Here is a 20,112-nt window from a genome sequence, read left to right on the forward strand (position 1 = left end):
GTAGGTTCCAAACAACAAATGCGCGGTGTTGACAGTTAATCGGGCGACGTAGGCACTGCAGGGGCGACGTTAAGCGTAGCGTAACTATTTCCTTTCCGGGCAATTATTTAATCTACTTTAGTTCTTATATGTAAGACATTTTCTTGTATATATATATTGTATATCATAGGGAGCACAGATTTCCTTCCGTACGGCCGCGCCTGACGTCACAGTATTTAGTGGGTGGGGCAGAGAACTAGCTTCCTCTGTTACTTGGAAAATTTCTGCATTTTCCCGAATACTTTCTGTGTAAAATGAGTTATCCAGGATACGGCGGAGCTCCGGGTGGATTCGCTGGAGGAGTGAGTATTTTACCCTCTCCTCAACTGGATACCTTACAGGCTTACTCCAGTCATTTTGAAATCTGCAAATCTATGCAGTGGTCCCCGAAATCCTATTTACTCTTTTAACGCTTTTAATTGCCTGTCTGTTTAAAAGCAGTGTGACTAGTATGACGCGGGCAGTGTTTTAAAGTCTTTCTGGTTTCTACATTTCAATGAACAAATTTCGTCTGTCGTTGGAATGAAAGCGAGACTGTAAAGCCACTGGAATAAATGGTTAAAATCGCACACCAGTCCACCTGCAGTTTATATTTCATTTTACATTCTGATGCAGATTATATGTTGTGCAAAATGCTGCAGATATACAGCATTTGAATCAAATTAGCGTAGTATGCAAAACTGCATTCTAAAACGCTGCTCTTCCTGCATGCTTCGTAGGGCGGATGTAATTAGATTACACATTGTTTTTAAGACTCCTTTTTTATGGATTGCTTTAATCTTAAAATGACAGAATAATTCATGAATCCTTTGCGAGAAATAAAAACTAGAATACCCTCAAAAACACGGGGCAACTGAGTTTCACAATTTGTATTTTATGCGAAATAGTGCAGAGCCGTTTAGCACCCGGATATTCCTTTTGTAACGTGCCTTCTTTACAATGCACAAGATACGCCCAGTGTTTCTCATGCGGCGAAGAAAGCGAGAGTTGCACTGAAAACGGCTGTAGTTGGACTATGTTCTTTCATCTTTCGTGTATCCGATCAGACTTTAAACTTTCTGGGTAAAACGTGGTGCCCATTGGTAAAGAATAGTTTTCTACAAATGTAGGTGCGGACTTGCGATCTAGGATTTATTTCAGATGTATTTAATCTTTTAAAAAATTCTGCAAGCTACAGTTCTAGTCATCAGAAAGGTATGAGCCCCATGTGTTTATAATTTGGTTTGACTGTATGGGCCGCAACAGTCGTGGTTCTGAGCTGAGCTGAAATGACTTTGAGGCGTGCCGGAGCACCGCCCTAGTAAACATGAATCGTGGTGAATCTTTAGATTGACAATGCATTTCCTCTGTCTTGACTTGTGTAGTATGGGGGAGCTCCTGGTGCTCCAGGATTTGGGGGCTTTCCAGGCCAGCCTCAAGACCCGATGATGGGGTATTTCAGCGCTGTTGCCGGCCAGGTAAGATCTTTTAATGTCAGCAAACTCTATTGCAAATATAAAAAAGTAATCCTCTCGGGTTCTGGTGGTGCCTGAAGCTTATCCCGGGATGCATAGGGCACGGGGCTGATGTGTACAGCCTGGGTAGGATGTGAGGGACAGGGCACACAAACGTCAACAGTCTCACACTGCAGGCAATCGAGGGACACCAATTAGCATAACTGCATATCTTCGGAACGTGGGAGGAAAATGGGTAATGGGAGGGAATCCGCATAACACTGAAAATCCACACTGAGCAAAGGTGGAATTTGAACCCTGAAGGCAATAGTGGCATCAAGTTGCACTGATAAAAAAGTAACATTATTTACATATTAAAGATTCAAATTCACTTGCATGTTTCATAGTACTCAGAAAATGTAGCATATTTGAAATCCTTTTCTGAGTAAACTTTTTCTGTATAATGAACTCAAGGTGTCATTGAACAGGTTTTCTCTCCATTTGCTGACCATGTTCTGATATTCTGCTTGTATATCGCAGCACATGAGTGTTAAGTTTCATTAGATTTTTTTTTTTTAGGATGGACAAATTTCTGCAGATGAACTCCAGGCGTGTCTCACCCAGGCCAATTTCTCTGGCGCCTACAAACGTAAGACTCGGGACGTAAGATTCACTAGAGCTGGTGTCCCGTGACTTAGGAGCAACTTTTCTGCATGTTGATTCATGCAAGGACGGACTGGAAAGTTCTCTTGTTTGGCTTGAACAGCATATTCAGTGGGAGGTGATTCAACAAGGCTTGTCTTTTTCCAAAGAAAAGGGTCTGTGACATCATGGACTCGGCCGCCTCTTACCGAGGGAATATTCATTGTGTTGGAGTCAGAAGTTGCTCTCCTATTACTACAGTGGTGTAGGGCAAGGTGTTGTTTTTATGACCTGAAGAGTCATCTTTTTACTTGTAGTTATCCAGTTCTGCCCTAATGACTTGCAGCCCTTTTCACTTGCTTGCTTTAGATTTTTAGAAGTCATCCCTTTAAGAAGGCTGCACTCGACACACAAAGGGAACAACAGCGTAAACAAGTGCGGTGGCATTCAAAGTCATCCATTTAGGGTAATGGATCATTACCCTTCTCCTGCTGCTTGTTCATCCTCTTTAAAGCAGTGGTATTTTCAGTAAGAGCCAGTCGGGTTTCATTAGTAGCATCAGTGAGACAGCTGTTAGCTCTAAGAGTTTAACGATACAGTCTACTCACGATTCGCTTCAATAGAAGATTCAGGACTCAGGGTTCGAAACACTCATATACTGAAAAATTAGACTGAAAAACTTATTTATTTCTTTAGGCATGTAGACCTACAAAAAAGCTGGGTCTCAAACCAATTTTTTCTTGCAGTTTTTTCCTTATTCTGCAGTCTCTAGTGCAAAATGCAAAAATAAAATCTCTTCAAGGCGCAGTTCATCACAAAACTGAAAAATATATATTTTAGAGGGGCTTTAGTGCCATCTGTCCATCTAGGTTGTTCTGCTAGGAGTTGCCTAGTTTTGGAGACACAAGCCATAGAAATGTCAGGCTTTTCTTGAATATAATGGGACTGAATCTGAACACCACACACCAATCAAATCACTGCGCGGAAGGTCTAAGCGCAAGCAGCCAATCGTATCGAAGATCAGGCAGTGAGAAAAGGCAGCGTAAAAATGTCAAAATGTGTTTTTGTTGTATGGTAACTTTTTGTTTTCCTTTAAAAGTAAATTAGAATGCTTTTTACTGTTTATTTGATTTGCACGTGCGTGATTCACTTTTCGGCTGAGCTGAACGCATCTTATGTTTAAACATAACAGTGAGGAGAATGGGAAACATTTCATCTGAAATAGTGACCTGTGCTTCCTTATATCAGCATGATGGTAAGTAGGAGTGACTGACTGTTCCTGTCTCTTCAGCATTCAACCTCGAGACCTGTAGGCTGATGATTAGCATGCTGGATGTATCCTTTTCATTAGCGTTTTGAAGAAAAATAATTCTTTATTGGTTTATTGGGGAACATGCAGGCACATTTGTTGTAATTATGTTTCTGCAATGGCTTTATCATATCCAGAGAATTTTCTTTTCTTTGATCAGTACTTATAATACAGCATTGTGGCTGTGTTTTCCATGATACTTGTAAATTTTCTTTCTGGGCAAGTATTAAACATTGTAGGTGTCTTAAGAAAGGAAGCTAACATCACTATTGAACAAAAAGGTCAAAGAATTCATTTTGAAATTATCTCTTCTTTTTGTTGACAAACTACATTGTTAGCCGTCAGTGGTATATGCAGTGGGTGAGGCTGTGTGTCGGTCCATGAGGGTGCGTTTTAGCTACTCCCCCGCCTCCTTGACTAAATCGCAGAGAGATGGCTCACATACGATGGGCTTCAATGAGTTCAAGGAGCTGTGGAATGTTCTTCACGCGTGGAAGCAGCATTTCGCCTCCATCGACCGTGATCAAAGTGGCTCAGTCGACCTACAGGAAATGCAGCAGGCGGTCACCTCCATGGGTATGTTCAACTGGACCAGGAGCACAGAGGCAGTGTTTTCCAATCCGGTCCTCAGGGACCCACAGTCGGTCCATGTTTTTGCTCCCTCCGAATTCCTTACCCGACTGTCCGTGGGACCCAGAAGACTGGATTGGGAAGCATTGCTCTATGGCATGTCTTGTGCTTGGGCCACTCTGATCATCCTTCCACTGCTGTCTCTACTCTTTCAGCTCAGTTGGCTCTTTGTACCAGTCACATTACAAAATATATCAGGGTTCAGGCTTCTGTCTTGTTTGTGAATTTATTTGCAGGTTATAGGCTGAGCCCACAAGCTATGAATGGCATGGTCAAAAGATTCAGCACTCAGGGGAAGATCTCCTTTGATGATTATGTCGCCTGCTGTTTAAAACTCAAAAGTTTGACTGGTAGGTTGTTTTCGAACACATGCACGATGCTCATGTTTGTGGTCATTTTTGCTTCCGAGTATATGTTACATGAGAGCTGACTAATCGGTGGATGGGATTGCTGTGTCTGTAAGTCATTGGCTAGTTCAATTGGGTAGGAACAAATCAAATAGAAAGAGGAAGTGGTTTACACCAATTGTAACTGGATATGCCTTTTCGATACCCTGTTTGTGTTCGACAGATTTATTCAGGAAGCGTGACCAGACTCAGCAGGGGGTAGCCACCTTTTCATACGATGATGTAGGTACCACCGGGGTCTAAAATGCCCGATATGTTCATCTTGCACTTGTGTACATGCGATGCTTCTGGAATCACCCTTGGGTACTATGCCTGTGTTTAAACGCTCCATGTGCAACAAATCCAGATTCAACTTAATGCTAAAATCCGACAATATTAAGTAAACGGATTTTACTTCCATGACACATTTTGCCGGTCCACAGTCCTATTGGCCCACCGGGAAAATGCCCAGTATGGCAGATGGTCATTCCAGCACTGATGATGACAGATTATTATATTGTACTATTCAGCTTTTCCTGGTGATGTATTAAAACGTAGTAGACATAGGATGTAATTATATTAACATCCTCTAATTTCTCTCTCCCCAGTTTATCCATTGCACAATGACTACATAAAGCCGCTGGAAGCCCACCAGAAAGGACTGTGGTTCCTCTGACCCATGCTGACAGACGAGACCATCACCTTTAATATGTAACATTTAGACCAAGTTTTTAATGTTTTTTTTCCCTTCATCAAAAGCCTCAAATACAATACACTACTTTTGATATTTTTCCATATAGCTTATTAAAACCGAACGTAAGAACCGTATAATCATTGTTAAACTAATAGAGATAGTTGCTGTACCCCAAAATATTTGTATCTGTTTTTTTAGTCATTTTTTGTGTTTTCTTTAACTGTCCCACAACATGTATTGCCATGCAGACCTATGCTTTCCCTGGTGCTTGATGGAACATATTAAATGAATATAATTATACTTGCCTGAAGTTTGATTTTTCTAAGGGGAAAAAAAAGATTCTCAGTGGTCACACCAAGCCTTAAGTAAAAATGTCTTGGTCATTTCTGCAACGCCACCTCACATCAGAAGGCCACAGTGGTTTTTGGTACACCAACAAATAATCTCTGATCTATCAGACATTATTCAGAGTATTTGGAATAACCTTTCTTATCATTGTTACAAAAGTCACAGTGAATATGTGCATGGTTGTGAAAGAATAATTACAATCCATTTCTAAATTACGTATCTGTCAATTTAAATAAAATAGCTAAGTCTTATGTTTTTAATTTCATATTTTCTCCCACAGTTGGGGCAGTTTCTGTGTCTAAATTGTGCCATGTGTGTGCCCTGCACCTGACTGATATTCCTCCAAGGTATATTATGGGTGGGTAGAAGGAACAAGAATTAAAATAGAATCATTTATGGCTGGACTGGAAATCTATTCTAGACCAGGGGAGGTGTCCCGTGATATCTTTTGCCGAGTGATAAATTGTGCCGACCTTGGGGGGAGGGGGGTTGCCCACAGTTGATTTTGTTGGCCCCCATAGCTATCAGCCCACCAAGAAAATGCCCGGTGTGGCGTTTGCAGCCCTTTTCTCATTCCTCCCCCCACAGATGGATCTAACCGGTTTGAATTAGCGCGCTGCGCGACTTCGCTGGCTAGGGTCGGGGGAGGCATTACGCATGCGCAGTAGCACTCGCGTTACTAAGTGCGCACCGATTGCCTGAAAAGCTGGCGATTGCGCTGAATCCGGACGCGTCTCTTTCCGATAAAAATGTTTAGTTAGCTGCGTCGTACTTGGCGACCTGCTTGGTGTATGAGCTGTTAAAGACCCTGTAGGTAGAGAACCGCTTGTTGGGGGTTATCAGCAGAAATGGGGAGCCCGATCAGTTCCCGAGTCGCTCCTTCCGTGTTGCTCGTCTTCCTCGCCTGCGTTTCCCTCGTTTCTCGGGGATATTCTTATACCACCGTCAGCCCACCGCCCCACAAACGTAAGTGAAAGCAAATAATTGTTTTCTTTTAAAGTCAGTAGGTAATGCATGTGAGCTGGGATTCGTGTCCAGCCATGTTTTCGCTAAAGTGCGATCGAGGCTACCGACACTGCGCCTCTAAGCAGAATTATAAATGTGCAGAAGATGAAACCAAAAGCCACCGTGAAATTGTTTTCGCATTTACTGCAGTTGGTCGCACTTTATGCATAAAATATTTAATTATCGGACTAAACACTGCGTCGCTGTGAAGTACTTAAGAGGAAGATTAGCACCCCGCTTTAACTCGCTAATAATGGCCTGATTGTTCGATCACGGAAAACAAGCCGTCGTTTGTCAGCACATTGTCAGTACTCGTGTATTAAACAAAACTTAAAAAACAGTTAAATGCACCGGCAGGTGGCGTAGTGCTTAAGGACGGAAATCATAGGCCCAGGCATCTGTGGCACCTTCAGACTTTGAACCCACTTACCCCAATGTATAAGTAAATATAACACGTACATGTATTTTATGATATATGGTGACTTCATTTCACATATCTGGTGCATGACATACTTTAGGTAATAGATAATATTTAGAGTAGGTAATATAAATCCAATGAATAAGAAATTTTTAATGCGGCATTCTCAGTTACCAGACTTTCTGCTGATGTTTTTAAAACAATTTATTATTACTTTGTCACTCACTGTTCTAAATTGTTTCCTCTCAGCTTGTATTGTTGCCTCCACCTGTGAGAAATGCCTAGAAAACGTATCGGTAAGTTAAGTTTTGTCATCTTTACACATTCATCCCACTTCCAGCTGCTAACCTGAGCTGGACCTCTGGGAAGCACAGAGTCCAGTTTTTTTTTTGGTAATGTTCTAACCCAATAATAATTTCTGATGCATGCGCATGCCCTCACTGACCTGTCTCTCTTAAACAGTGCCTGTGGTGCAACACCAACAGCTCCTGCCTGGATTACCCCGTCCGGCACATTCTCCCCCCTTCGTCTCTGTGCCAGCTGTCCCAGGCACGGTGGGGGGTGTGCTGGGGTGAGTGTGGGGCGATGGGTCAGCTGGGGGAGTGTAGACAATGGTGGGAGAAACCCAGGGTGGACGGGGTTACTACATGCCGCCCGGCACTGCCTGGCGGCGCCCAGCCAGAAGTGAGAATGACTTGCGGTCTTCTGTAGTTTAAGGAAGGTCTTGAAATATTTTGGTCCTGACATTTTGGCAGTTAAATTAAATCAGTACTCTTTACCTCATCATTGTGAGTTTATTTTAAGAATGCGAGAGATGCAAAACATAGAGGAATCAGTTCTGCCAAAGACAAGAAGAATTTATCGTGTTATAAAAAGAGAGGGGGTGACAATATGAACCAATGGGAAATAAGTATTTGGGATGTGATCACATGATGTAGTCAGCTGTGTTTTTTTTTTTTTTTTTTATAAATCTCCTTCGCCCTGTTGAGTCAATGTTTATTTATTGAAGTTGGGACAGTAGGTGCCTCCAAATCATGTACTTTATGATCTCCTTCTTCATTTAAACCTGCGCCCCATCTCTCCTGTTAATTGTGATTAAGCATATCTCTGATAGAAAACCAAACAAGTCTATTCGACTCCCATCTGTCGTAGCGTTGTTTTGCGTCATCCATTTGTTGTATTGTAAAGGAAGTGCCAGCAGGTGGCAGCATTACACGAGGAATTATTTTTTTTCGGTTGAAGTAAGTTTTTTTTTTTTTGCTTTTTTAAGGCCTGTTATCCAGTGTGAGTGAATTTAATACTGGCAGGACATTTTGAATGGATCTTTATATGCACTTTCTGATTCGTACTAAGTCTGTCTGCTCTTTTGTGTCAGTGAATTTTGAAGCTCTTATCATCGCCATGGCCGTGGTTGGGGGGACCATTCTGCTGAGCATCATCGTGTGCTGCTGCTGTTGCTGCTGCTGCAGGAGGGGCCAGTCAGGGTAATGCCTTTCTGTCTGCTACCGCAGCCCTTGCTCCGCCAATAAACATGTAATACAGCACGTGTGCCACAAGGGGCCGCCAAGCCAACATTTCAGGGCTGCACGTTTGGTCAGTTGTGCCAAAAACAGTAACCTTACGTAAGACATTATGGATTTTCCACATTTTGTAAGAAGTCATTCAATGCATATACACTGCATGGCCAAAGGAAAAAAAAGTTACCATTGGAATTTACATCAGCAAATACTTAAGAGCCGATGACTGGATCATTATTACAGCTCAGCAACTTTATGCAGCAATAAAGTGAAATCGGCTGAGTACCTGAATCTACTGGCCTGGTTACACCTCCGTCCATCACCAATGGATTTTTCTCTTGCCTGTTGGCATGTGCATATTCCAGGGCAAGGATGCCAAGATTCATTGGGTTCGAATTGTCAAAGAGTGGTTCAGGGAGCATGAGGAATCATTTTCACGCATGACGTGGTCACCACAGAGTTGTGACCTTAACCTCATTGAAGGTCTTTGGGATGTGCTGAAGGAGGCTTTATGGAGGTTCAACTCGCAAGTCAATACAGGATCTCAGTGAGAAATTGTAATTGTAATGCAAATCTGGATGAAAATAAAGGCTGAGATGTTGCTTAAGCCTGTGGAAACGATGCCATGAAAAATGTGCACCGTAATCAAAGCTAAAGGCTGTCCAATAAATTCAAATGGTGCCTTTTTTTGGTCGGGCAGTGTAGAAGACTGCCATTAAGTTTTCTTAGTGTAGCATTGCAATAATCAATGAAATTCAATACAGCTTTGCATCAACGTCTGAATCATGAAGTGATGTGCCAGTCCTCACCAGGATATGCTTTTGACAACTTTATCTGGCTGTATGGTGGGCATATTGTTCATGGGGATATTTCATCCTTTCATTTCTGCGTCTGTTTCAGATGCTCCGGGTCCGTCAGCTAATTGCTATGCTTTCTGTTGACAGACCCGACAGAGATGATGAAAGGTTAGCCCGCCGGCGGGAGGAGATCAGACAGAAGTCCGAAAACAGGTGAGAACGATCTGTAATGAAACGAGCAACAAAGCTGCACTTGTTTTTGCTGTGAATGTTTGAGACGTTTCTTTTATTTTGCTTGTGTTTTGCTTAGCTGGGTATGAAGCATTTTGATACATAAACTGATCTATCTTTATTGGTTTTGTCTTTGCTCCTTTCGTTATTATGGTTTAGTCCTTGTACCTTTACACCTGTGCTTAGTATTTCCTGTGTGGGGGATGCGGATTTGGGTGTAATTGTGTGTTCCCTGCCACACCACTAGGGGCACTTTCACCCCATTGAGAACAAAGCTGGGTGGAGTTCAGTCTCTATACAGAAGTCAGGGTGTCTGGTGGTTTAATGTTCGGAGTTTAGGGTTTTGTGAGGAGGCCACAGAGGCTGCCTCGAGATTTCAGAAGCTTCCAGTAGCCATCAGAAGTTGAATCGTGCCGATATGAAAGTGCGTTGTGCTTTAAGGGACTCTCCACTGAAACCCCCAAGTGGAAGTCAATGGATGTGTTAACGACGATTGCTGGTTCAGTTCCCAAAAGGATAATGACCGTTGTACACTGTGCCATTTAGTGTGGCTGTTTCTGGATAAGCGGCCAATACGTTCCCTCAAGGTCTTGCCGTTGGCTCGCAGCTTGCACGGCCAGTTCATAATCAGCTGCCGGTGGGAGCATGGACTCGGTGCTGCCCCCCAGTGTCAGTGCCACATGCTGTTCACATGGGCTTATTCCACGCCGAGAAGCCTGACCTTTCATCCTTAAATGCCTTTATTCGCCTCTTCGTTCAGCAGTGAACCTCAAACCACCCCACGTTTCTCTACTCTGCTGGGCTATGTTAACACTCAACTCTAGAGCTCACGCTGTTGCACTATAAAGAGCACGAGAGATGGTAGATTAACTTTTTAAAAAGCGAAATTACCCCAGCTCACCACCGCGGTCTGAAAGAAAGCGGCCTCCTATGAGGAAGACCATAAAAATGCCTGCTTATTTGCTCCTTTCTCCACTTGTTGTCAGCGGGCAGGGAGACCTGTGGAGGTCTCCCTCCAGCTTAATAAAGGGGTAGGAGACAGATGCCGTCAGAGACCTAGTAGCATTGTGTTCCTGTGTAGCTTGTAGGGTACTAAAAAGGGACGGGTTTACAAGGCAATCGGTGGGGCAGCGCACCAAACATACGTCTTCAAACTCGTTGATTGTTCCTTTTATGATGTGATTTGGTGTCAGTAGCAGAAGAAAGGGTCACATTCAAAAGGCGGAGAAGCCTGATTGCGGAACAACTCATGTGCCACCAGGGAAGTGTCTTCTCGTCATCACTGTGGTTCGAGTTTCCGAACAAGAAGAACCATTCTCAGTCCCGGAATCCGAGTGGCCCTGAAGCCTTGTTTATTTTCATTTCCTCTGTGACGTCCTGCACCCGCCCAGTAATCGCCCTTACATTCTTTGCGTGTGTGCTTAGCTTGGGTGTTTTCCTTCCCGTACAGGAAGGCGGAGAGAAGGGCAAGGCACGATGAAATCCGCAAGAAGTACGGTACGTATCACGCCGTCACCTGCTTCTCTTATTGGCGTGACCTTTACCTGACACGTGTGAACGTTGGGTTCGGCCTTCGCCCTGCAGCCGTGGTGAAGTGAGAAAACATGCAGGCCGGGTCGCTATGCGGGTGTCACCATTGTCACACCTAATCTGTATTTGTACGGTGAAAGGAAAGATCTGCTTTGTTGATGTGTGTATACTGAACTGCTGGCTTGATCACTCGGCATATTCGAAATACTGTCCTGGAAATTGAGGTGTTGCTAGAAAATGCTCTTTCTGTTTGGGTAGAAAAACACCGTTTTGATGTGGGGCGGGCTTCAACACAGCTGACTGACATCACTTTTGTACGGAACATCTCATTATAGTTTATCGCATATAATCATTTGATGAAGAATGTTGGATGGAAGTTAGTGAGTCATGTTCCTCACAGATGATTCAAGCTCCTGGGTGTGGACCGTAGAGTAGGGACCGTAATTAGAACATTCGCTCAAGAAGCACACAGCAGGGCCCAATTGTGAAAGCTGCAGGAAGTTGTAGTCATGGCCCAGGTGGCCTGAGTTGAAGTCGTCGGATGGACGTTGTCATTCCTGGTGATTCAGGTGTGTGTCGACTGCATGACCATGGGGGATGACCGTGGGTCTCTGACCCCCATGAGGCTGCTGCCCTCCGACTGACATTTGGACTGAAATGTCAGCTTGCCTGCACCTCTGTAGGAGAGGAAGCTGGAATTCTGAGGGGAAAAAAATGATAAAAAAATAACCCTTTTCACCTTTCTTGGTCTAATCCAGTCAGATGAAGAAATTGCAGATAAATAATGCACAGTATGATGTGTGTGTGTGTGTGTGTGTGTGTGTGTGTGTGTGTGTGTGTGTGTGTGTGTCAGTGTCGGTGGCAAGTTCAGATTTGGTGTGTGGTACGTCGATTTAATGGTTCAACCAGTGGAATGTGTTTGAATAAAGAAAACGAAAAAATAGCACATAGACAACTCTGTAGAAAGTGACTTTGTCACTCCTACTTTCTCTCCAGGGGGTTTGTGGAAGGGTGGGAAGTCAGGATGCAAACTGCAGTCTTGATTTTCAGAGGAAAGCGTAAAATGAAGCTGCTTCCTCAGCTTTTGCTCTTCAGCTGCACCCAGCCAGCATCACTTTGTACTGAAGCTGAAGCTGAGCTGGTCTGAGGAGACCAAACCAGTTAATAGGTGCTTGTCCAGTCAGACCCCCGCAGTTCCATCTGAATTTGCCACAGTCTGCCAAACCGTAGCTGAACAGCAATTTATCTCAACTGTAAGAGGGATTAAGTTGCGATTAGACACTGGGGGGGCTGGGGAGGGCATTGAGCGGTAATGTTTGAGGTATTGATTTGCAGAACAATTGGAAATATGGATTTTTTTTAGAAAGCTAAGCAGAACAGACCCATCTGATAAAAACTGGTGTTTGATGTAGCCCTCCAGACATTTCGTCGATAGTGCTGACCAGCCTCTTCGTGGTGGATGGCCAGGGTCGCTGGGGTCATGAGTGCCCCGTGTGGGTGGAGGAGGACAGCTCCCTTGGGCCTCCTGGCTGTGATGTCTAATAACTAATTACAGCTCCGCCGAGAGACAGCCCCAACTAACGAGGCAGACCGGGATACTTTAATGCACCAGATAAGATTTGTAATCTTTTTTTTGTGTTAGCATTTTGCTTAAAGCTCTCGTCCCTGACATTCCGCCTTTGGAGTCAGAAGATGGCCTTTGGCGTGGAAGATGGCTGCATCTAGTCGTTTGGCGTCTTTCGAGAGTCAGTCGTTAATTCTGCCGCGCCTCGCGCAGCCCGGCGTGACGGGAGGGATAATAGTAGCAGGACAGTCACGCGCGTTACCATGTCCCCAGGTGCCGGCCGGTGCCGTCGTGTTTGCCCGGACAGCGTGACATCTTGATCGATGAATGTGGAGCCCCCCCCCCCCCAATATCTGCTTTATTTTTCTGCTCGCTCAGCACTGTTTGTGCCTCAAGGTGCGGTGCGCATTTCTCAAGCCGGCTGGCCTTCTCTGACAGGCCGGTGAAGTCTCGCCCCCACCCAGGCATCCCGCCCCCCTCCCCCAGCCGTGATCAGCGGCATCTCCGTGTGAAGGTGCCCTTTCCTTTGGCGCAGTGCAGGGCGTACCTGTGCTGTCCACGGACCCCCAAAGGCCCCCAAATGCATGGAGATGAATGAGCCTCGATGAATGTCTCCTGGCCCGGATGTGGACCGGATGTGGACCGGATGTGGCCCACATGCAGCGCTGACACCTCTCCTGGGCTGTTCTGTCACCCGCTGACATCTCACGCTTCTTAGAAGCCCAGTGCGCTGAGAAGGCACACTACTGCCCCCCCCGCCCCAATGCCCTGTCCCTGTGGGTGTGTTGTCATGCTCTATGATACTGACTGTGCAAATTTAACACTTCACCGCCTGCCAGTCGTCCATGATCCTGAGTTTTCATTCCCCCCCCCCCCCCATTGGTTTTACACTTCAGTTCTAATGCTTTTCTTCTTCTTCTTCTTCTTCTACTTCTACTTCTTCTTTCAGGCCTCATCCCCGACTCCGACCACCCCTACAGCAAGTTCGAGAATGACTAGACGGACCCCTCCCACGGCGGCCTTTCTGAAGAAGCTGTCCTGCTCGTGCTCATCCAAGTTCCACTCACTTTAGTTACTCGCTGAAACCTTCCAATATTTACTTCTGAAGGATGTCAGATTTTCTCGCATGCCCATGTTCTTCAAACCAAGCTACATAATGCGGAATGATCATGGTTGGTTAGGGAAAGTTGAGCAGTTGAGGAATCGACCCCGTAAAGTTCCTTGGAGTAAAGAGATCAGGCTTCTGCCTGGCTTGTTCTTCAGTAGTTTGTGTCACTGCTCCCCCATAATTTTGTGTGTGAACGTTGTTACTGTACGAACCCTAGCTACATGTACTGATTTTTCAACAACTTTCATTGTTTAAAAAAAGCCTTTTTGTACAAATTCTGCACTTGACACATAGTGTAATGACGTAAAATTGTGCATCTCCGCTTCCCTCCTCGTGCTTCATCGTGATCACAAACCTCTTCCAGCATCTGCTGTTTTACAGTGCTTATTTTTAATAAAAATGGACACCTTTGCGTTGCATTTACAGATGCTGTATCTCCAGCACGCATGATCTTCGCTTTTGTCCAACAACCCTGCAGTCTCTGCTTCTTTTAATTGGTATAAGAATTTGGGTCACGCCACAAATGAAAAACGCATACGGCAGAAGAATTAAATGAGGAATATAAAAATTCTGCTGCTGTAGTGGCTAAAGCCGTACTTTCCAAGAAGCGCGCTTGGTTTTACTTCCGGAACAGTTCATCAATAATGTCGTTATAAGGGATAAACCCATTCGATATGAATTCTTTTCATGTGGAATATCTTTGAAGTGATGCTATGTAAGGCAATAGGTGAGGCTCCTCCTCAGGTAAAAATGAAGCAGTGAGTTACAGTGATGACCAGCTGGTGACCCTGTCCGGTGCCAGCATCCTTCAGGGCCGGTCCCACGTGAGTGTGCACCCCAGATGTGGCCTGATAACACTCTCATCTCCACACCCAGCTCTCTGTCTCTTCCTTGATCCCATTTATAATACGATTATAACAGCACAATCTTTAGTTGTTTAGACAGACTATTCTAAAAGCCAACGCAGAGTTCATGATCCGTTGAAGCAGCGGTACGGTTCCCTTCACTAGTGCGCCGCCTGCTGTCGGCTCCCTGTATCCTGCACAAAAATACACGGCAATAGCCCAGCTTGCGATCATTAAAAAACGTTTTGTTGCGTGACTCCAAGCGGCCTCGGGTGCGTGGAAAACTTTAGCCAATTTATGAGATGCATAACCTAACCATCCATGGATTATAGGGCGGTTTCCTTGCCTGCGTGCTCTTGCTTTGCAGCTCGTTTTAACCTGCAATAAATACATTGGAATTCAGTGCTTATCTTGTTAAACTGGTTCTGTGTGGCCGCACAACGCTGTGGAACTGGGCTTGCCCTAATTCATTTCTAATGCCCAGGTTAATCTTGAATAACGAGCCTATACTTCGCGCAACTGATGTCCGGTTACACCACACGCTAGAAATATGCATCTGTGTAGCTCGCTGTCACGACTTTATACTTCTCTGTTTGCACTTCCTTCACGTACGTTTTCTGGTTATTGTCGCAAATCAAAAACAGACATGCCGCTTCTCAAGCAGAAATTATCATAAATAAATACTGTATCGCAGTGATAATATCTGCAGTCTTTCAAAGGTCCAGTTTTTCACCAGCTAACATAAATACTACAGGGAGCCTATAGGCCTAGATTAGCTTAATGAAGCTTGATTAAACAGGCTGGCTGTGTTTATGCTTTCATTGTTATTTATATACTTACAGAGTGTATTTCCTCTTTTGATTTTATCATTAATCTCCGGTTTTGACGGAAGCGATTATACGCATTCTGACGCAAATACATTTATTAGTAAAACAATTAAAATAAAGATATGATCCACGCTGTTGTGAAATGATATATAGTGTTTCTTAACCTCCAGTATGTTTAATAGGCTAATTTAGACATACGAGCCGGGTCTCTGTGGGATTGGGGCGCATCCCTCGGCAGCCTCCGAGCGCTAAATCCATAAATCACACGTTTATTTTACGGAGTCCGTCAATCAGTAAATCTCGCTATCCGTCAGGGGGGTGGTCCACCCATCCATATAATTAACATGTAGGCCTAATTTCCCTTCAATTGCTCTTTGCCAGACGAAGATATACCATTAAATACAACCACACCATGAGTATTTAAGCATAATATGCGTAAATTAAAGAGTGATTTTATGTAATTTATGCCAATTTAGTATAGGGCTAGTAGTAATTTTACAGATATTCTGAACATCAGGGCAAAAGCCTTTACAATGCCACTCATTTCCTCTCCAGAAGTGCTCTCAGCTGTCAGTAGGAAACTTTCTATCTAATAATGTGAACACATTATCTGAAAGATGCCCAAAAATGTAGCAGACGGCCGACACAAAGTGACAGAAAGGCCCGGCGATTAATCACCGCCTATACTATCTCACTTCGTCCAATCCGTGAGCAACGAGGGGTGGGATTTATTGGGGGGGGGATTTTCTTTTTCCTCTTCTCTCTCCTCCACCAGTAGAAGAGGATCCCAAAAGTGACATCCACATAGCGATCGGGGAGAAAGCGGTGGGAGCCGTGGCTACACTCTCCATCCACGGCCACTCTTTTATTCTCTTGTTTTTCGGTTTTTCCCCGCACTGTGCAACTAGGCTGGAGAGCGCGATCTCGCTCCGGAGATGAAGCCCTTGGGCACATTTACCCGACATCATATATAGAAATGCACTTGTGAGACCGCGGACCTGAACACGTTTCCTGTGCTTGACAGCGTGACGGAAAAATATCAACACAAAACGCCGTGTCTCATTTCCAAAGGGATTCGCTCACATTTCAGTTTTTCACGGCGACATGTGCGACTTGATGCCAGCCTCGCAACCCACGGAAAAAATCGGTAAAATGAAAAAGTTGCGGAGAACTTTGTCGGAGAGTTTCAGCCGCATCGGTAAGTGAAACCGTTTTAAGAAAGGGAGGGGGGCGACCCTGGTTCCTGTGATTGCTGAAGGACGCCGGCAGGTCCGTTAAAAGCCGCACACGATGTGTAAAATGCAGTGTTCGTTATGTGAATGGGAAGGGAGCGCATGCTGGAAGTATTTCCACTAAGCAAAAGACAAACTACTCTTGGGAACCATATCCGAACAAGGAATTCCAGTGTTATAAAATACGTACCTGTAATTTCAGAATTTTCCAGTGAAGTTCATTATAACCACTGGGCGTCACTGTAGATGTCTACGGATTAAGTAATTGACCAGGATATATTCCGATTCTTGTCGTATTCGTGCTGTCAGCAGAAATTTCAGTATGAAGTCAATAAATGTGTTTTTTAATGTTTAATTGACTAAAATAGATTTATTATTTAGATAATAAATCAGTAGTCAGTGAGATTATAAATGTGCAGCATTTGCGTGTTAATAGTAAAAATGCTGATAAATGGCACAGCACTTGAGGTTCATCTTATCGACATCTTTATGTTTTAAAATACGAATGAATTTTTACAAGTATTGCAAAGGTTAAACGTGTACAGCAGAAGTACACTTAAATTAAGACGAAAGGCTGTGCAGACCCCAAATAAGACCCCACCCCATTGTCAAAATACGAAACTCATCTTTCACAGCTTACTTTTAAAGATTATATCATTCTATAAAAACAGAAGTGAAACATAACTGTAGGTATTCACAGGAGGCGGCGAGGCGGGTGCTGTTTTGCCGGATTATACGGCGTTTACTGGCCTGGATGAGTGTTTCACTCCGGACTAGATGCTTACAGTTTCGGTCACTGTCCGTCTTACAAGGATCATTAAACAAAAACCATCACGTCATTCAAAAGTTGAAATCTCTTTTATAACGAATTTACTTCAAATTTACTTTTTAATAGTTTTTTTGTCTTTAATGGCAAACACAGATGACATTGGAAAAACGAATTATACTCAAAGCGAGTGACTTTCTCATTATAATGTCAGAATGACAAATGATTGTTTGTAGTTTTCTTTCAAACGAATTTCACGCTATTGGCAAAGGTTTTCATGGTGTTAGACATAATGAATTTTCCTCTAAGTTTTAATTAATTACCCGATGAAATGCTGTTACTTGGGGCCAGACAGTACATGTTTGAACAAACAAAATCATTCTCCTTAATATGCATTGAACCGTTGACATTTTCTTTAATTCATAAATATAAGGAAAAATCTTTCGCAGGATAAAAATGCCCGTTTATTGTATTAAATGCGGTGGTAATTAGTGTGTATGGGAGGGTGATTACTAGAGCTTTAAGTTTTACGTATCTCTACAACAGGATAGGCGTATTTTATAGGCTATTTACCTTAATTATTTTTCTCAAGGACGCAGAGTGATTTCTTTCTTTGATACGAACCTGCTTGATCCCTTAATCATTACGCCGTATAGGCGGATTATAGATAATCTCACACAAGGGGATGGACACTGGTCACGTGACAGCAGTTACAGACAAACGACACGCTTATAGAAGGGAGATGTGTATAACATGTGTTTGATCGCTGCATAAACTAAAGCCTGTAAATACCCTCATCTAGTCCGTTGCCCTTTTGGCAATGATAAAGAATTCATGTTTAGGATTACAAAGATATAGCATTTTCAAAATCAGTTTTGGAGAAAACAAATCCTTGTCTGCATAATTTGGCTATGATGTGTGGTGTCACAAACCACAACACAGACATCCAGTGCCTACTTAGGCTCATCTAGCTGGTACTGGGTAGGACCCATTTTTGCTTCCAGAACCACATCAAGAGTAAACACGTTTGTTGGGTTCCGAGAAGCCTGTTTTGCATACCGCACTTGTTCTTAGCTGTTATGCACTTGTGACTGTCCTGTTCTCCTTAAGTAGTTTGGTCATTCACCTCTGACCTCTGATCTCTAGCAAGGTCTTTTGTCCCCAGTACTGCTTCAGATCGGAGGTCATTTTGTTTACTGCACCATCCTCTGTAACTGCCAGACACTGTAAAACAACTGTTGTACAGTTATTTTATGTATATTTAATGTACGGCACTGCTGATGGGAAACTCCTGACCCAAGACATTCACTGACTAGTTCACTCATTCTAGTCATGTGACAAAAAAAAGTGATTCGTGATCCTAGGGAACCGACTTTTTCTGAGATGCTTGAGTTACACATCTGGACCAAGCACAACACATTCAGAATCACTTTGGTCGTCAGCCATTATAAAGCTTAGCTGAGCAGTAAGTGAACCTCTTGACTCGGTCTGCTTGCTGTTTGCAGTCTTCTTCTGAGCCCTTTATCATAACTATTGGTCTTTGTTTTGTAATATTAAATCAAATTATTACATATAGAATAAAAGCTGTGAAGTGATTGCCCCATTTTTTGCACTTTCCTGGAAATATATAACGACACTCCAATTAAATCCTTTTTGACCTTCCCGAATGTTGCCGCTGTAAATGTTGGCTAACATGAAGGCCTGAAGGTCATTGGCGAAGCTGGCACCCCCCCCGCGGTGATCCTTCACGTACCATGTGCTGGCCTCCAGACCTTCACGCTGAGATCTGTGACATGGGGGGGGGGTCTTGAATTCTGCAAACGGATTATTTATGGTTATAGTCAGGAGACGGTTAGTCAGTAGACGTCTCTGCTTTTATTTATAAATCCTTTGCTGATCTTAACTGCGACCTTGGTCATTTTCTTTTCTTTTTCAAGCGTTCAAGAAAGAGGACAGCGGCTTCGACGAGGTAAGTGTAAGGTGGTGGGGGAGGGGTGGTGTCATGAGGAGGATGCAAAGAAATGTCTTTGATGTGGGGGGGGGGGGGGGGGGCTAGGCCTGTGTAGGTATGGCAATCCGCGATTGTTATTCATTGCTGGTTACCTTCTCTAGAGGAGGCTGATTGTGTAAGACATTAGGGTATGGTCTCTTCCAGTCGCTCTTCGGCAGGGGACTTCAACCAAGGGCTCTTTATCGGCATGCAGGAATAGCCCCTGGAAAGATAAAAGGAAAGTAAATGAGGAATTTTCCCAACCAATTCCAGGATAGATGTAGCGATGCAGGCAGATGATGAAAATGGATTTGTTGTTAAACACAAGCTGGTCTTCAAACCTCAGTTAGTTTGTCATTTCGGCGGTTCATTTGCAGCCAGTTATCCTGTTTGGAAAGTGGGCTTTGCTGTTTTCTTACTCAGAGGGCAAATTTTGAGGTTTTTAAAGGGGCTGACTTCCAGCTAACCTGTGAGAAGTCAGGACGTCCCTTTCCTGTTCTCCCTCTGCTTTCTGCCCTCTGCTTTCTGTTTTGCCCTAGTTTGAAGTTGACTTTGCCATGAAAAGGCCGAGGTTTGATTTAGCTTTTTGTCTTTGAACGTTGTTTTGGAGTGGTAGCGTAGCTTCGTATGAGTTTACATGTTACCTTCAACCTACGAGCTGTTTTTTCGATCGAGATTCTTTATTGTCACATACATAGTTATAACAAGTACAACATGTAGTGAAATGAACCCTGACCGATCCAAAGACTGTGCAAACAAGAGTGAACTAAGAGTTTAAAGTTATTATTTACATTGACCGTA

General features: G+C 43.7%; 3 protein-coding genes across 3 annotated transcripts in view; all 3 read left to right on the top strand.

Annotated features, from left to right (window-relative positions):
• The first annotated feature begins 19 nt into the window (after positions 1–19).
• On the top strand, positions 20–5,431 carry sri (sorcin). The gene is made up of 8 exons (XM_049025004.1): positions 20–341; positions 1,404–1,496; positions 2,052–2,121; positions 3,406–3,449; positions 3,852–3,999; positions 4,290–4,403; positions 4,624–4,682; positions 5,048–5,431. The coding sequence occupies exons 1-8, from the start codon at positions 294–296 to the stop codon at positions 5,072–5,074; spliced, it is 603 nt and encodes a 200-aa protein (XP_048880961.1). The 5' UTR covers positions 20–293; the 3' UTR covers positions 5,075–5,431.
• A 696-nt stretch (positions 5,432–6,127) lies between these two features.
• Positions 6,128–14,074, top strand: LOC125748618 (pituitary tumor-transforming gene 1 protein-interacting protein). The gene is made up of 7 exons (XM_049025005.1): positions 6,128–6,447; positions 7,154–7,200; positions 7,367–7,475; positions 8,280–8,388; positions 9,366–9,431; positions 10,900–10,946; positions 13,493–14,074. Exons 1-7 carry the CDS (start codon positions 6,330–6,332, stop codon positions 13,540–13,542), a joined length of 546 nt encoding a protein of 181 aa, XP_048880962.1. The 5' UTR covers positions 6,128–6,329; the 3' UTR covers positions 13,543–14,074.
• Positions 14,075–16,053: 1,979 nt separating this feature from the next.
• LOC125749658 (cyclin-dependent kinase 14-like) overlaps positions 16,054–20,112 on the top strand; it is a 99,323-nt gene continuing 95,264 nt past the window's right edge. The window contains 2 exon segments of the mRNA XM_049027126.1: positions 16,054–16,521; positions 19,259–19,290. Coding sequence (XP_048883083.1) covers positions 16,428–16,521; positions 19,259–19,290 — 126 coding nt within the window. The 5' untranslated portion in view covers positions 16,054–16,427.

This window comes from Brienomyrus brachyistius, chromosome 9, assembly GCF_023856365.1.
Source record: "Brienomyrus brachyistius isolate T26 chromosome 9, BBRACH_0.4, whole genome shotgun sequence".
NCBI classification, from domain to species: Eukaryota; Metazoa; Chordata; class Actinopteri; order Osteoglossiformes; family Mormyridae; genus Brienomyrus; species Brienomyrus brachyistius.

What these genes read in the sequence shown, in the direction of transcription:
- sri (XM_049025004.1), top strand. Translation starts at nt 294, where the DNA reads ATGAGTTATCCAGGATACGGCGGAGCTCCGGGTGGATTCGCTGGAGGA. An exon ending in CGGGTGGATTCGCTGGAGGA is followed by an intron (nt 342 to 1,403) that starts GTGAGTATTTTA and finishes TGACTTGTGTAG; the next exon opens with TATGGGGGAGCTCCTGGTGC. An exon ending in TGATGATTAGCATGCTGGAT is followed by an intron (nt 3,450 to 3,851) that starts GTATCCTTTTCA and finishes ACTAAATCGCAG; the next exon opens with AGAGATGGCTCACATACGAT.
- LOC125748618 (XM_049025005.1), top strand. Translation starts at nt 6,330, where the DNA reads ATGGGGAGCCCGATCAGTTCCCGAGTCGCTCCTTCCGTGTTGCTCGTC. An exon ending in ACGGTGGGGGGTGTGCTGGG is followed by an intron (nt 7,476 to 8,279) that starts GTGAGTGTGGGG and finishes CTTTTGTGTCAG; the next exon opens with TGAATTTTGAAGCTCTTATC. An exon ending in TGAAATCCGCAAGAAGTACG is followed by an intron (nt 10,947 to 13,492) that starts GTACGTATCACG and finishes TTCTTCTTTCAG; the next exon opens with GCCTCATCCCCGACTCCGAC.